The 14,674-nt window shown below is 39.9% G+C and overlaps 2 protein-coding genes across 3 annotated transcripts in view; one reads left to right on the forward strand and one right to left on the reverse strand.

The window, feature by feature from the left end:
• The window catches only part of LOC139340971 (transmembrane 9 superfamily member 2-like), a 369,464-nt gene that overhangs the window by 80,890 nt on the left and 273,900 nt on the right, over positions 1-14,674 (reverse strand). The window lies entirely within an intron of this gene.
• Positions 1-14,674, forward strand: part of zswim8 (zinc finger, SWIM-type containing 8) — a 425,535-nt gene that overhangs the window by 1,993 nt on the left and 408,868 nt on the right. For both annotated transcript variants that reach the window (XM_070977145.1, XM_070977142.1), the window contains exon 2: positions 12,466-12,619. In XM_070977145.1, the coding sequence (XP_070833246.1) occupies positions 12,466-12,619 (154 nt within the window). The remainder of the gene's footprint in view (positions 1-12,465; positions 12,620-14,674) is intronic.

Consider the following 14,674-nt stretch of genomic DNA (forward strand, 5'->3'; position numbering starts at 1 on the left):
TGTTATTATTGCTACACAGTAAAAAAAAAAAGCAAGACTGACATATCACTGAACTTTTTTGGATTTAATCAAAATTATGGTGGCAGTTTTTCACAAGTTAGTCAACAAGCTATTCCTCCAATCCCAATGTGGAAGCCTTTTTCAAAGAGGATTTGTACTGTGTTTTTAAATCATTATATGGATTATAATGTCATGGAAGTGTCCTGGGAATGTGGCTACTGGCTACAGATGCCTCATAGCAACCACAGGCTCTTCTTAGGGGTTATTCTCGAGAGACCCCTCCATGTTCCTGTTTACTAAACCAATCAACAAGTAGAAAGCCCTGTGCCACAGTAACAGCCATCAGTGCTAGTGAATGACAGTAACTGCTTTCATACGCAGCGTCTTACACTGTCAGAGTAAGAGCTCAGTTAAAATAAAAATACCTTAGTCTGAACAAACTGATTTATTGTGAAATCCATTTTATTCTATTTGAAATGTTTGTTTGAACTCCTCACAATTTGTTCCAAAGATAAAAATGTATCCTGCCAATTTGTCTCTTAACTCTGTGGCACCAGACAGTTGAAATGTGGAATGTAGAATCACGTAACCTGAATTCCTTACCTTAAGAATTCCTTTTTAAAAATAATATTTCTCTACATAAGGAAGAAGGAACTCTGCCATGCCAGGTCATCATTTTTTTTTACCTGCCACAGCCAAGATTTACCCTGTACTTGAGAGGTGCTAATTTAATTCCCTGAACGTGTCCCATAAAAAAAGAGGAATGCAGAGGAAGTAACTATTCAGCTCTGCTAATGAATGATGGTTGTGAGATGTTGTGGTGGCATTTGTAAAGAGGAACTTGATTTCATCTGTCTCACAAACAAGAGAAATTTACTTTCCACAATACCTGACGATCACACCCACACAGGTCAAAAAAAGTGAAAATATATATTTTTAAGTCGGTGGTCATATAAACAATTTGACTTTTTTTATAACTCACTAATGAAAACACTGGGGGGAGAGCTCTGAATTGTAAAGAATGCTTCATCCTATATAGACTGCAGTTCATACCTGCAAACTCCTTGTCAAAATAGGTAATTTATATGAACTGTGTTGATCCAGAGACACAAAACAACTTTTAAAGCTTTAGGCAAGCTTCTATTTTAGTAGAGAACATTAATATGCACTGTTGCTCGAGTCATGTTTGAAGGCTACAGGAAAGTGGACTTACATGAGAATGATTCTCCAATGACATGAGAGTTTGGCATGAGCACAGTTTGATTACCTGCAGCCCAAGCAACAAAAGCACAAATATTGGTACAGCAGCGACTGCCTTACAGAACAATGTAACATAAAGACCGCCACCTCCCTATGCAATGTTATCTGGTTTGGCTAGCCTTAGCTAACTTCATGGCATTTCTCAATTTACCATGAAGGTGGCAAGTTTCCAGTGGTGGAACTAAGTACTTTTACTTACGCACTGTACACCGTACAAATACAAATTTGAGGTACTTGTGCTTGACAATTTTATTTAGAGGCAAATATTGTATTTTTTACTCCTCTACATATCTCACAGCTTTAGTTACTAGTTGATTTGCAGATTCAGAGTAGCAATACAAAATGTAATTGGTAATGATATCTATAAGGTTTTATCAATCCCCAGGGGGTATTTCACAATTCATAGCAGTTAGATTGTCAAAAGTATTGATGCGTCAGTATGTTTTCAGTACCAGATGTCTAAAATGATACAATCTCCATTTATTATACATTTGATAGTGAAAGTACTGACACTTTAAAAAAGTAGATCTACAATCAGATTTTTAACCCAAGTTTGCACAGATGAAAGATCGGAGAGGAAAATCAACTGGTCCTCAATCATTACTAGTAACATTATTGTGAATGTGTTTGGGTGTGTAATGATTTTTACTAGCACTGTGTGTAGGTTGTTAAAGAACAAAGGAAATGTATCCTATTTTGTGTGCCCAGGACTTTCTTTTCTTTTTGCTATGCCATTGGAAGAAGTATAGCATATCATTTTTTAAAGGGGTCACATTATAAAAAAAATTCACTTTTTCAGTGCTTGTGCACACATACGTTTGGGTGTATTGTCAACAATGGGAAAAGTCTTTTGTTTGCACAAATCATTTGATTTCAGACAGATTTCTCAATGAGGGCCAGTAGAAATTTAAAAAAGGATTAATGAAGCTCAAGGATGGATTGATAACGACTTCAAACTTGGAAGCTGTAAGTTGTTATTTTTCTTTTGCTATGTTTGTTTTGCATGTTAGCCAGTTGAACTTGGTGTTAGCATGTTGCACGACTACTGTTGTTAGCATTTGTTATTGGCCCATGAGCTGCATTAATGTTGGAATATTAAATATTCAGGCACAGTCAAGAGAAACTCAATGAATGTTAACCCCCATTTTAAGCCAATTAAATAATGAGAGCAGTAGGCTGAATGTGTGTAACTGTTTTTCCATGTTGTTTTTTGTGGATCTTTAAAATGAAATATTGCAATGTTAGCTCAGCTAGCTTTGTTGTTGACTTGTATGGAAACCCCTTCTGCTTCTCGCTTGTCTGTGTGTGTGTGTGTGTGTGTGTGTGTGTGTGTGTGTGTGTGTGTGTGTTGCCTCGTGTAAATGTACTTGATAGACATAGATGTTGCCATACTTGTAACTACACATTTTATATGACGTAAGAGTAAACTGTTTCCTGCATAAAGTAAACTGTTTCCTGCATACAGGCCTAACCCACAACAGAGACAAACCAAGGACAGCAGAGGACTCATCATCAGAGGTGCAGGTTTGTAGCCTGATATATTAGAACTACTCTTGGTAACATTTTAACAGTTACCTTAAAAGAGCTTGGTCTGTACCTAAAAGAGCTTGGTCTGTACCAGCTCTATATGGAAAGTGTCCTGAGACAACTTCTGTTGTGATTTGGCGCTATACAAATAAAATTGAATTGAATTACCTGTGACTGGCTTTAGTAGTTGTACTGTAATGTGAAATTGTATGTATTTGTGTTATGTCATATTGCTTGGAGTTCACTAAGAAATGCATTTCTGTTACAGCTGCCCAGGCAACTGTGTCTTGCAAAGTCTGGTATCTGGACCTTCAGGAGGAGTAGGAGGGCCTGATGTGGGACGGTGTCATGTATGTGCAATCTGACTTGTATTACTAATAAAGGCCTTGGTAATAAATGGACAACTTAAAGATATAGCAATGTGCCTTTTTATTTTAAAGGAAATTGTCACAAAGTTAAGAAGAGCTTTTAGGGGAAATCATCTTCTGAAACTAGATATTATATAAACCATCAATTGTTTGAAAAAATGTTTAAACTTTCTCTCTGGGAGACAGGCTACAACTAGTATTTGTGGTAGCAGAAAAGATTTTATGAGTTTTTTTTGTCTGTTTGTTATCATATGTATCAGTTTATTATTAAATTTCTTGTGATTCTGATTCTATTGCACACAAAAAGATTGAGGTGTTTTAGAGGAAATTTTTCAAGCGTCCCAGTAAATTCAAGTAATAGACATCAGGGTCTCACAGACCCCACAGGAGAGTTCATAACAAAACTGTGAGTACTCCTGTGTACAATGACACTTGGATCTGTGATTTGGTTATTGCTTTTGATTATAAAATAGGTCTGGCAAATGAGCTTGTTCTAACAAAGTGTAACAAACAGTCTACAAAGAATACCAAATGCATTGCACACTAGCAACAACTGCTTATGTATTGAGGAAGTGGATTAGATGATTGCCACTCCTGGTGCAAAAAAATCAAGCAGCTCAGCTATGTTTGATGATTTGTGACCATCCATCTTCCTTTTGATCACATTCCAGAGGTTTTCAATGGGGTTCAAGTCTGGAGAGTGGGCTGGCCATGACAGGGTCTTGATCTGGTGGTCCTTCATCCACACCTTAATTGACCTAGCTGTGTGGCATGGAGCATTGTCCTGCTGTAAGTGGCCTAATTTATGCGTCCTTTGCAAAGATGAATCTGCCTGAGTCCAGCCTTGCTGAAGCACCCCCAGATCATCACCGATCCAATCTCGCGAGTAATTAACGTCGGTCTCTACTGTGAAGGTGGAGACATGCGGTGGTGGTGTATTTGGGACAATTAAAAAAAAAAAAAGAAAAAAATTTGAAGGAGCGATGGCTCGGATTTAGGAATGGTGGCCCGCCACTCCAAAATGAATGTAGAGGAAACACTTGTATATGTCCACATTGAGCACTGCGACTGAACATTTGTTTGCTGCTAGGTTAATCCACAGGACAATAAAAGTTATGCACCCTTGCAAAAACGTAAAAATAGTCATCCTGGTGCAACTTGGTACTGAGGTCGTGGACCTAACAAACTGAACGAACTGCTAACTGCTAACGAACTGCTCCATACTTATGTATGCTTTCATTTGGTTTCTAGAGCAAACCGATGTCTGAATGACCAGGTAGTTCATTATATCTGCTCCCTCAATAGCAAGCAAATCTTTCAGTTCAGTTGAAAAATCACTCCTTCATAACATAAGGGCCACATCCAACATATGTTCTGATTTTTTGTTTATACCTTTCTCTCGTAATATAAATTAAACTAGCACAGTAAAAACTTTGCTTCATCTTGTCCATTGTGGCACTCACAATAACTCACATAACATGCATGTTGATAGCATTTTCTTCTCATTTTAAGTGAGAAAGTTGGCAGAAAGTGAAAGACTTAAATAAGAACACGTACACATTCACAGGCAAGTGTTGTTTAGTTGTGTGTTGAGTGATAAATGGTGAAAGGCAAGCCAAGTGACTGTAAAGTTTGTCCTCCTCAAGATCTTCAACTGAGTACCACTCAGGCCTGTGCTCTTTCTGGCTTCTCACAGAAGTCTTCTCCTGGAAGATCACACTCAGAATTTACTTTGTCCGTGGTTGTTAATTCACTCAGCCTTCTGCTGTCACACTTATCACCATGACATAAGGGGCTCTATTTTCGACTCCGCCAGCGCAGTGGTATTTTCGAGCTGCGCAGGCAGGCGTAAGGCGCATTTGGAATTTTGGTAAACTGAGGCGTACAGAGGTGCGCCAGGATGGGCGTTGCGGCGCAGTAGGGGGGAGATGTTGGCATAATGAGCATTGGAATTTTCGACCATTTCGGTCTGCGCCGGCGGCGTAAAAGTGCGCTGAAAGCTCGCCACCTCAGACCTGGTCAACTCTGTGCGCCAGCAGCGCAAGTGGATTTTTGTAAACCGGCGGAGTCATGCGCTCACGTCACCAACACCTCACAGTCAGGTTTCCACAGTGTCTGGCATTTCACTGCGATCAATTATTAGCAACAGCTGCAATTCAATGCAACTATCTGAGTCAGCACATACAGTCAGAACTAAATTTATATATTTTGATCAGTATCTCATCTGACCACATCGAAAGCGTGTTTGGCACGTCTAATGGTCACTCAACCTGACCGAATGTACACAAATGACACAGGGATGTCTGGTAATCTGTGACTCAAATTGCCTGGTGACAAACGTATATGCCACTTTCCCCGGGTTGGCACATGACTCGTTCATCCTGGCAAATTCTAGCATCCCTACAGTCTTTCAGGGGGACATCCCTCTGGATGGGTGGCTGCTATGATAACGGCTATCCACTGAAAACGTGGTTGATGGCACCGTATATCACACCGTCAACAAGACGGCAGCGTGGTTTTAACAGTGTTTTCAGCAGTGCTCGGTCAGTCATCGAATGCACACTGCGTTCAATAATTAGCAACAGCGACGATTCAATGCAACTATCTGAGTCAGCACATACAGTCAGACCTATATTTTGATCAGCATCTCATCTGATGACATCGCAAGCGCGTTCGGCACGCTTAATGGTCACTCACCCTGACCGAATATACATAGGTGAAACAGGGATGCGAACTAATCGGTTAACGTTGCTGTGCCAACCAGAAACAGCCGTGGCATCCTACATACGGTGCCTATCATAAGTATTCACCCCCTTGGATGTTTTACACTTTTATTGCTTTCATAAATCAATCATGGTCAATAAAATTTGGCTTTTTTAACACAAAAATTTATTGGAAAAAACTCTTTAATGTCAAAGTGGAAACCGATTTCTACAAAGTAATGTTAATGAAAGAAAATTATATAAATGAAAATAATTGTTTGCATTATTATTCACCCCCCCTCAAGTCAGTATTTCGTAGATGCACCTTTGGCTGCAATCACAGCAGTGAGTCTATGTGGATAAGTCTCAATCAGTCTTGTACATCTGCCCACTGCAATTTTGCTCCATTCTTCTTTGCAAAACTGCTTAAGCTCTGTCAGGTTGCGTGGGTATCGGGCATAAACAGCCCTTTTCAAGTCCAGCCACAAATTCTCTATGAGATTGAGGTCTGGGCTTTGACTCGGGCACTCCAGAACATTTACCTGGTTCTTTTTTAACCATTCCTGTGTAGCTTTTGCAGTATGCTTTGGATCATTGTCTTGCTGGAAAATAAATCTTCTCCCAAGCCGTAGTTCTCTTGCAGACTGAAGAAGATTGTCCCCCAGGATTTCGGTGTATTTTGCAGCATTCATTCTGCCCTCTATCTTTACAAGCCTTCCAGGTCCGGCTGCTTAGAAACATCCCCACAGCATGATGTTGCCAACACCAAGCTTCACAGTGGGGATGGTGTGTTTTTGGTGATGTGCAGTGTTTGGTTTCCACCAAACATAATGTCTTGTCTGATGGCCAAAAAGCTCAATTTTGGTCTCATCAGACCAAAGAATCTTCTTCCACTTGACCATGGAGTCTTCCACATGCTTTTTGGCAAACTGTAGTCGAGATCTAATATGACTTCTCTTCAACAGTGGCTTTCTCATTGCCACTCTCCAATAAAGCTTTGACCGGCGAAGAACCCGGGCAGCAGTTGCTATATGCACAGCCTCTCCCATCTCAGCAGCTGAAGCTTGTAACTCCTTCAGAGTAGTCGTAGGGGTCTTGGTGGCTTCTCTCACTCGTCTCCTACTTGCATGGTCACTCAGTTTATGAGGGTGGCCTGATCTAGGCAGATTCACACAAGTGCCATATTCCTTCCATTTCTTGATGATTGATTTCACTGAACTCCGGGGGATGTTCAATGCCTTGGAAATTTTTTTATATCCATCCCCTGAATTGTACTTCTCAATAACCCTTTCCCTGAGTTGCTTGGAGTGTTCTTCTGTCTTCATGGTGTAGTGGTAGCCAGGAATACTGATCAACCAGTCTCTGGACCCTTCAGACACAGGTGTTATATACCTCAATCACTTGAAACACACCCACACCACTCAGATCACACAGGTGATCTTCATTTCACTAATTGTGAGACTATTGGCAACAATTTGATGGACCTCTATTGAATTAGACCATTAAATTAAAAAGGGGATGAATAATTATGCAAACCATCATATTTCTTTATATATTTTTATGTCATTGACATTACTTTGTAGAAGTCTGTTTTCACTTTGACATTAAAGAGTTTTTTCCAATAAATTTTTGTGTTAAAAAAGCCAAATTGTTTTGACCATGATTGATTTATGAATGCAATAAAAGGGGAAAACATCCAAGGGGGTGAATACTTTTGATTGGCACTGTATACTGCATCTATCTTGAGAGACAGACACATGGAAAAACGTAAGTGATGATCGTTGTCCGCTATTACCCAACAAAATATACCACAAAACAACAAAACAGTACACACACACACACACACACACACACACACACACACACACACACACACACACACACACACACACACACACACACACACACACACACACAGACATGAGTGACGTCAGTCTCCTCCTGGGAGAAGTTTGTCTGACAGTCCAACCCAGCTTTCCATGGATTCAGACTGAGATGATATCAGACTGAAATTATATCACAGTTACTTTCCTGACAAATTCAACTTTAATGAGAGCAGTCTTGATGTTGAGATGAGGCAAGAAAGACAAAATTTGCTTGGATCCATTCACACTTAACAATTTTGTTACAATAAGATTTCTGCTGTAGCTACTTCTGTATTCTTTGATGAACAAATCCAAGTTTGTAACACTGAAGACAACATAATAGCTTAATGTGTTTTATGTTTACCTTTGTTTGACTTTGTTAAACTTGCTATTAACTGTATGTCTATTTCTGGGTAAGTACATTACACACATTCCTTGTATGTGTACACATACCTGTTCAATATATTTTGACGTTTTTGTGCTTTTTGGCACACTATGGCTTAGCTCACTGATTTACAACCATATTCTAACTTATGAGTGGTGGTAGTCTGCTTGTCTTGATGGGTTTCCCTTGGCCTGTAACCATGAGCCCCTGAGCCTTTACACCAATGATGGCATCATATGAATGGAGTGCTTTCCTCCATATATGGTAAATAGAAGCAGTGGTAGTAGTGGCTTGTAAATGAGGTCTGTAATCTGAGACCTATCACTTTTTCGTCTCTCAGTGGCAGACCACTGTGCTTCCAATAAGACTTCTGTTATTGTGGTTAAGCTTCCCTTTCTTCAGTAGACTAACACAAACGCTATTTGATTTGATTTCTCTGTTTGGTGCAGTTTTTGTATCAACAATATTTAACAGTCTCTGCTTTTGGCCTCCAGAGGCTGTGAGATTCATTATACTCCTCTCGACAAAGTTTTGGATAGAAAGAACATGATGCTGATAATTTTGCTCTTTTTTGCTGGGACTGGTTTGTCAGTGCCAGATGTCATTGTGGTTAAATGGGAAAAAAAAAACAGGCTTTCATTCAAGTGCTGTTTCAGTTCAAGCTTTGGATCAGCTTCCTTGCCAGGTTTTCAAGGTTTTTTTGTATTGGTGTAGAAATTTGAAACTTTAAAACTTGATTTGTCATTTCAGTGTTTTCTCTCACAGTCAGCCCACCATTCTTTGTCCCGTGGCTGGTGCAAGAGGAAAGACTATGAAGGCTGTTTATAATCCAGTCGATATTTCTTACAGGTCTTTTCACCCAATCTGAAACAGACCATTCAAAAACCTAGTTGACGTGTATATGCTCATAAGCAAATAGGTCAAAAATATAAGAGAAAACAGATTGAAAACCGTATCCATATAGTCAAGTCAGTTTTATGTGTGTAGCCCAACACAATTTGTCTCAAGGGGCTTAACAATCCCTACAACATACAACACCCTCTGTCCATAGACTCTCAATTCATTTAAGGATAAAACACTCCCAAAAAGCTCTTTAAGAGGGAAAAAATAATAAAAAAAAAAAACCCAAGAAGAGCACCAGAGGAGGGATCCCTTCTGCCTGGACTGACAGACATGCATTAGATGTTGTGTATACAGTAGTATATATCCAGGATAGTGAAAACCAGTTTGTGCTATAAATGAAATTACTGCAATAGCACCCGGGCAATACAGACTTGCAGTGCATGTGTGGCAGTCTGAAACAGTGCTAAAACGTTTGCCTGGATGGGCATCATTTTTCTTTTCAAATGCTGTTTTAAATCGAAAAATTTATTCGTGTACCATATCTAACCCAGTTAGATGAAACCATGCCCTCTTCTGTATGATGACTGCCTCGACGGCTGTGTTCCCATGCAAACTGTGCTCACATGGTTCACTCCTCTGCTGTTAATTAGGGCCACGGGGCAATCGCACTGAGCCCTGTGCCCCTACAGCTATTTTAATGTTACATTTGAGTAATGGGAATCGTTAATTTTGAAAGACTTTCAGTTAACAGTTTGAGTCATGCAAAGAGGTTGTATGCTCTGGTTGTGTCTGTGTTTTTCTTGTGCTCAGTTTGTAATACAAACGGCCTGTGGCAGTGCTGATTCAGTGGATTGTGAGCTATAGTGTCCATGGTAAATACACCAACCTCTTTCAGTTATCGCTGCTGTGTCTCTGAGCTGGGCAGAACGGACAAGCCGGGTGTATGCAGTGCAGGCTGTAGACGGCCTGCCCATCCACCCACATGGAGCTTTGAAAAACGAAAACTAGCGTTGCTTGGTTTCGGTGGTGGATGTGAGCCATGAGGTGACTGTAGGTCCAACCCGTCAGCAGCCTGCACTGTGGACACCCAGCTTGTCCTCTGTGCCTAGCCCAGAGACAGTCTGGCACAAAGGAGGAGGAGTGACCACGAGAAACAGGCCAGGCAGGAGGAACCCTGACAACCAAATAGGTCGGTGTGTTTTCTAGGAAAACTACAGCTCACAGTCTGCTGTATCAGCACCACTGCTGGTTGTTTGTTTTGCAAACCAACTGCAAGAAAAACAGACACAATCAGAGCTACACATAATACAGCTTCTATCCTTGACTCAAACGTTTCCCATTATGGTTCCGGAGGAGTGACGTGGGTACTTTTTCCATGGGAAGGCATTCGCCGAGTATTTTGTCATACGAAAGTGGACTTGGTTTCATCTACGCTGTACATGATGTCATGATGCAATTTTCTTTTAGAATTTTCACTGAATAAAAAGTGATTTAATTATACAACAAACACTTAAGTTTAAACTCAATTCACAGTTCTGTTTTAATTACAGTGTTAGTGAACTGTTGACATTGTGCTAATTTACAGTTTAAGTCACATTATGTATAAAAAATATACAGTATATTCAGTGTATCGGCAAGTGCAGAATTCGAGCGTAAAATGAGACATTCTGACAAAATAATCTCACAGTTTTGTACAATTGAAAATTTATTATTTAGGGCTGCATGTTTAGAACAAAAGATATTAACAGTACTAATTTAGCTCCGATCTCATATAGAGGAATAAAAAGATTGATGTATATCATTTTTAGCATTTTACAGATATATAACTAATTACAATTTAAATCGTTTTTCTTTATCTGACAGAAGTTTGCTTAACTTGTTCTCAGGACAGTTATGTTAGCTATCCTTAGTAAAGCTAACTTACTGTGGTACATCAAATTCAACAGGTCTGAAACAATACAATATTTTATAATAACTTGGCACCTGTGAAATGCAACAGTGTATAACCCTGTTGCTTTGTTTTGACATTGAGAACATTCAAAGATGTCATAAAAGTTTGGCAGTATTAATTGAACGAGTCAAAACCTGTTGCAATATGGTAGCGGCAGAGATGCAGCTCAGAAGCCAGAAGCGTAGTCTACTGTATACGTCTATGAGCGACTTGAGCTAGATGACAAGTAAATTAAGCTCTTTGTTTGTTCCTTACAGGCTCCTTTGGGGTGTTTGGGATGTGGTTTAGAACTTGAAAATAAGAGCTTCATTTTCTCACGTTATCTATCTTAACTTAATGTCTGCCCACAGTCCTTAGCCGTGGCCAGTGTCTTGAATTTTTGGATGCTTGCTTTTGGTTACTACACCACTGTCCATGGTTGTGTAAATCGGTAATAAGGGAACAAAAACATTTTACAGATTTATACGGTATTGTTAGTAGGAACTTAATATTTATTATAATTTATGATACTGTGTCTATGATATAAATTTTCTGGGTTTTGAAGCATACAGTATTGATTTTTTGTATTGCAAGATGTGTTATGTCATTGTAATTTTGCCATTATGGGCAAATAAAGAAAATGTTTATCTGAAAGCATTTCTTGTTAAGGTTTGGATGGCACTCTCTATGCAACATAAATCACCTTTGCCAGTCACATGCCTGTTAAAATGATGAAACACACTACTTGTGGTTATGTTTAGAGACTTGTACGACAATTTTGTGGTCTGTGCTACAAAACTTCTCTAGCCCCAGTGCTATATCCAAAAACATTAGCCTGAGATCAACAAAACAAAATCACAGTACATACAAATTCTGATGACAAAAATGCAGATATATGTGGACTGTGAAACATAAGTGAAGTGTATGGATCCAGGAGGAAATTGACTTACATTTTGGTTGCCAACTGGTTAAGGACTTGAGCCACACAACCTCCTCCACAACCTGTAATACAGTATAAGGGGATTTAACTAATCCCAATTAGTTTAAATATAATATGGACCTCTCTCAGGTTGCAGGTTGGTAAAGACCTTCAGTTATTGTTGAGGAGTATGGAAAAAAATAATGGCAAATTGTCTGTCAAATTTTAGAAGTTTGCTCTGTAAATGTTATTTCTTCTTGCTTTAAAGAGTAACAACAACTGTAGGTTTTGTTTTTGCTGGCCCCCAGTTGTTAAAGTTCTCACTTTGATGCAGTGATTTAGAAGTGTACTCTAGGTGGGTCAGTACATGGTGTCATCAATGGTGGTTGTGGTTACAGGGGTGACAGTGCACACTTCTGATCACACTGAACCTGTTTCATTTGTGATACAGACAGACACTTTCAACCATAGAGGGCTGAGAAACACTGCTTTTCAACCTGCTGTTAAGTTACTATTTAATACTTTTTCATGTGGTTGAGGCATTCAACCTACAGCTTTCAATCATGTGATACTAGAGTGAAGGAACATAAATGCTTACACTACCTGAATAATTTCTTCTATCCAGTTGACTGAGCTAATCTTTCTCTCTTCTGTGGTCTTCCCCAGATGGCCAGGTGATTCCACTGGTGGAGTTGTCAGCAAAGCAAGTAGCATTCCACATCCCATTTGAGGTGGTGGAGAAGGTCTACCCCCCAGTCCCAGAACAACTCCAACTCCGTATTGCCTACTGGAGCTTTCCCGAAAATGAGGAGGACATCAGGTTAGAAATCCGACAAACCGGATTTTTTTTTCACCTTTTATCACAGATGTGAAAACCTGTCAACTATTGACGGTGGAAGAGATGAGTAGAATTCGCTCATGCCTAGGGCTGGGCGGTATACCGGTTCACACCGAATACTGGTGTATATTTTTGCTATGATATGAATTTTTAATATACCACCATACCGGTGTATGTGATTACACAATGTCCTGAACTTTGCGCCACGTGCCATTGTTTAAGACGGGACTGTTTTCAATGTTGCGCCTCTAAACAGGCATGGTGCGGGGCGTGGTGAAGGTAAACTGTAGTGCTCTGGTGTTACGTTACAGTGAAGATGGATGGGACAGACATTGAAAGTTCCGAAATCGAAGCTGCAGAACTAGTAGAACATGATGACACAGAAGAACTTGTGCCAAAAAGAGGAGCCGTGTCCGCTGTTTTTTTTGTCAGGCTAACACAAGCAATTTGCTCCACCACCTTAGCCGCAAGCATGTCTTGTAACAAAAAGACGAAAATAGCGTATGTCCACTGTATTTCGCCACTTCATGCAAACCATACAAGCCTGGTCTGATGATCACGAAGATGTCTGTCTCCTCACTGTGCGACAAAAACTCTGCGAGTTAACAGCCAAAGAGTAGCAGAAAAAAACTTCGCTAAATTATACAGTATGTCTTCCCTTTGCTGTTTTGTGGTCAAAAGTTATATTGCAGCTCGAAAAAACGCTGCTTATGTCTTCTCCTATGTCTGTGTTAGTTTGAGATCAATTACAAAGGTCCTGTTTGTTTACATAAAGAGAAGGGGGTTTCTAGAGTGGAGGGAGTGTTCATCATGCAATAACCTATCTCTGGGCTTACTTCCTTCTGGATCGTCATTGGTGTTACTACAGTGAGAGTCAAATCTCTTGACTCTGACTGGTCAGCCGAGGTGTTATTTTACTGTTTTATTTGCATTTCATCCTTTTATGAGAGATAAGAACATTAGCGAGCAGAACGAAAGTCTCTCCATATGCTTGGACGAGATAACGGTACTCTTCACGAATCAGCGCCTGGATATACCTGTGTTAAAACATCTGTCTTCCAGATGAAAGAAAAAAAATACTGTCATATACCGTGAAACTGCTGTAATTTTGAAAAATACCCTGATATACATTTTTGGTCATACCGCCCAGCACTACTGATGCCCTTCCTGCTATGAGATGTTTTTCCTTATCTATCTAGAGACAGACCTCAGAGCTCTTGTAAAAGAAACACCTGTAGACTGACTGCAGACCACTTTTTTTTCATTGATGCCTTGTCAAGAAAAGTAAAAGTAAGAAATGTTTATTGTGTTATAGTTGCAGTTGACTTATGTCATTGTTGAGACCAACACTGGTAGACCTCATAAGCAATTTGGTGAAGCACCTGATCGGAAAACATGCCCACAGACAACTGGTGGCACAGTGGCAACACTGTCGCCTCGCAGCTAGAAGGTCACAGGTTTGATTCCCACCTGGGGCGCTGTGGATGCTGAGGGCATGGTGCCTTCGGTGGCATGGTGCCTTCGGTGCCTGCTGCCCTTATCTTGAGGAAAGGGGCCCTTCTTTCCTCGTGGAGGAATGGAGGAAGCGGAGAATTTCACTAAGCATGGCGTGTGTGTGCATGTAATGTGGTATGACAAATGAAGGGATGTCTTCAAGAACAATCCTGTGTCAGACAACTGTGAGAATGTTTGGTTTGAAATAGTAGGATAGTTTTCCTTTTTTCAACAGAAAAGCATGCATTATTCTAAGAAACCCATTTTTAAATGTAAATCAAATTCAATGGCAGTTGTTCCACCTGAGGTTTGAGACTGCTGTCTACACAATTCCCAGGTATTTATCGTGTAGCAAACTGTAACAAAGCATGTTAAATTGTTATACCAAATAACCTAATTTTAATAAGAGAAAATAGAATTCATTCCAACAGAATGAATAAGCTCAGTTGGCCAAAATTAAAGCCACAAGCAGCAACAGGGAGCTTTCAGGTTTCACAAACAGGTTACTTAAAACAACACTGGGAGATCCATTCAGCCTCAGCT

The sequence above is a fragment of the Chaetodon trifascialis genome, chromosome 13, assembly GCF_039877785.1.
Source record: "Chaetodon trifascialis isolate fChaTrf1 chromosome 13, fChaTrf1.hap1, whole genome shotgun sequence".
In the NCBI taxonomy this organism is placed as follows: Eukaryota; Metazoa; Chordata; class Actinopteri; order Chaetodontiformes; family Chaetodontidae; genus Chaetodon; species Chaetodon trifascialis.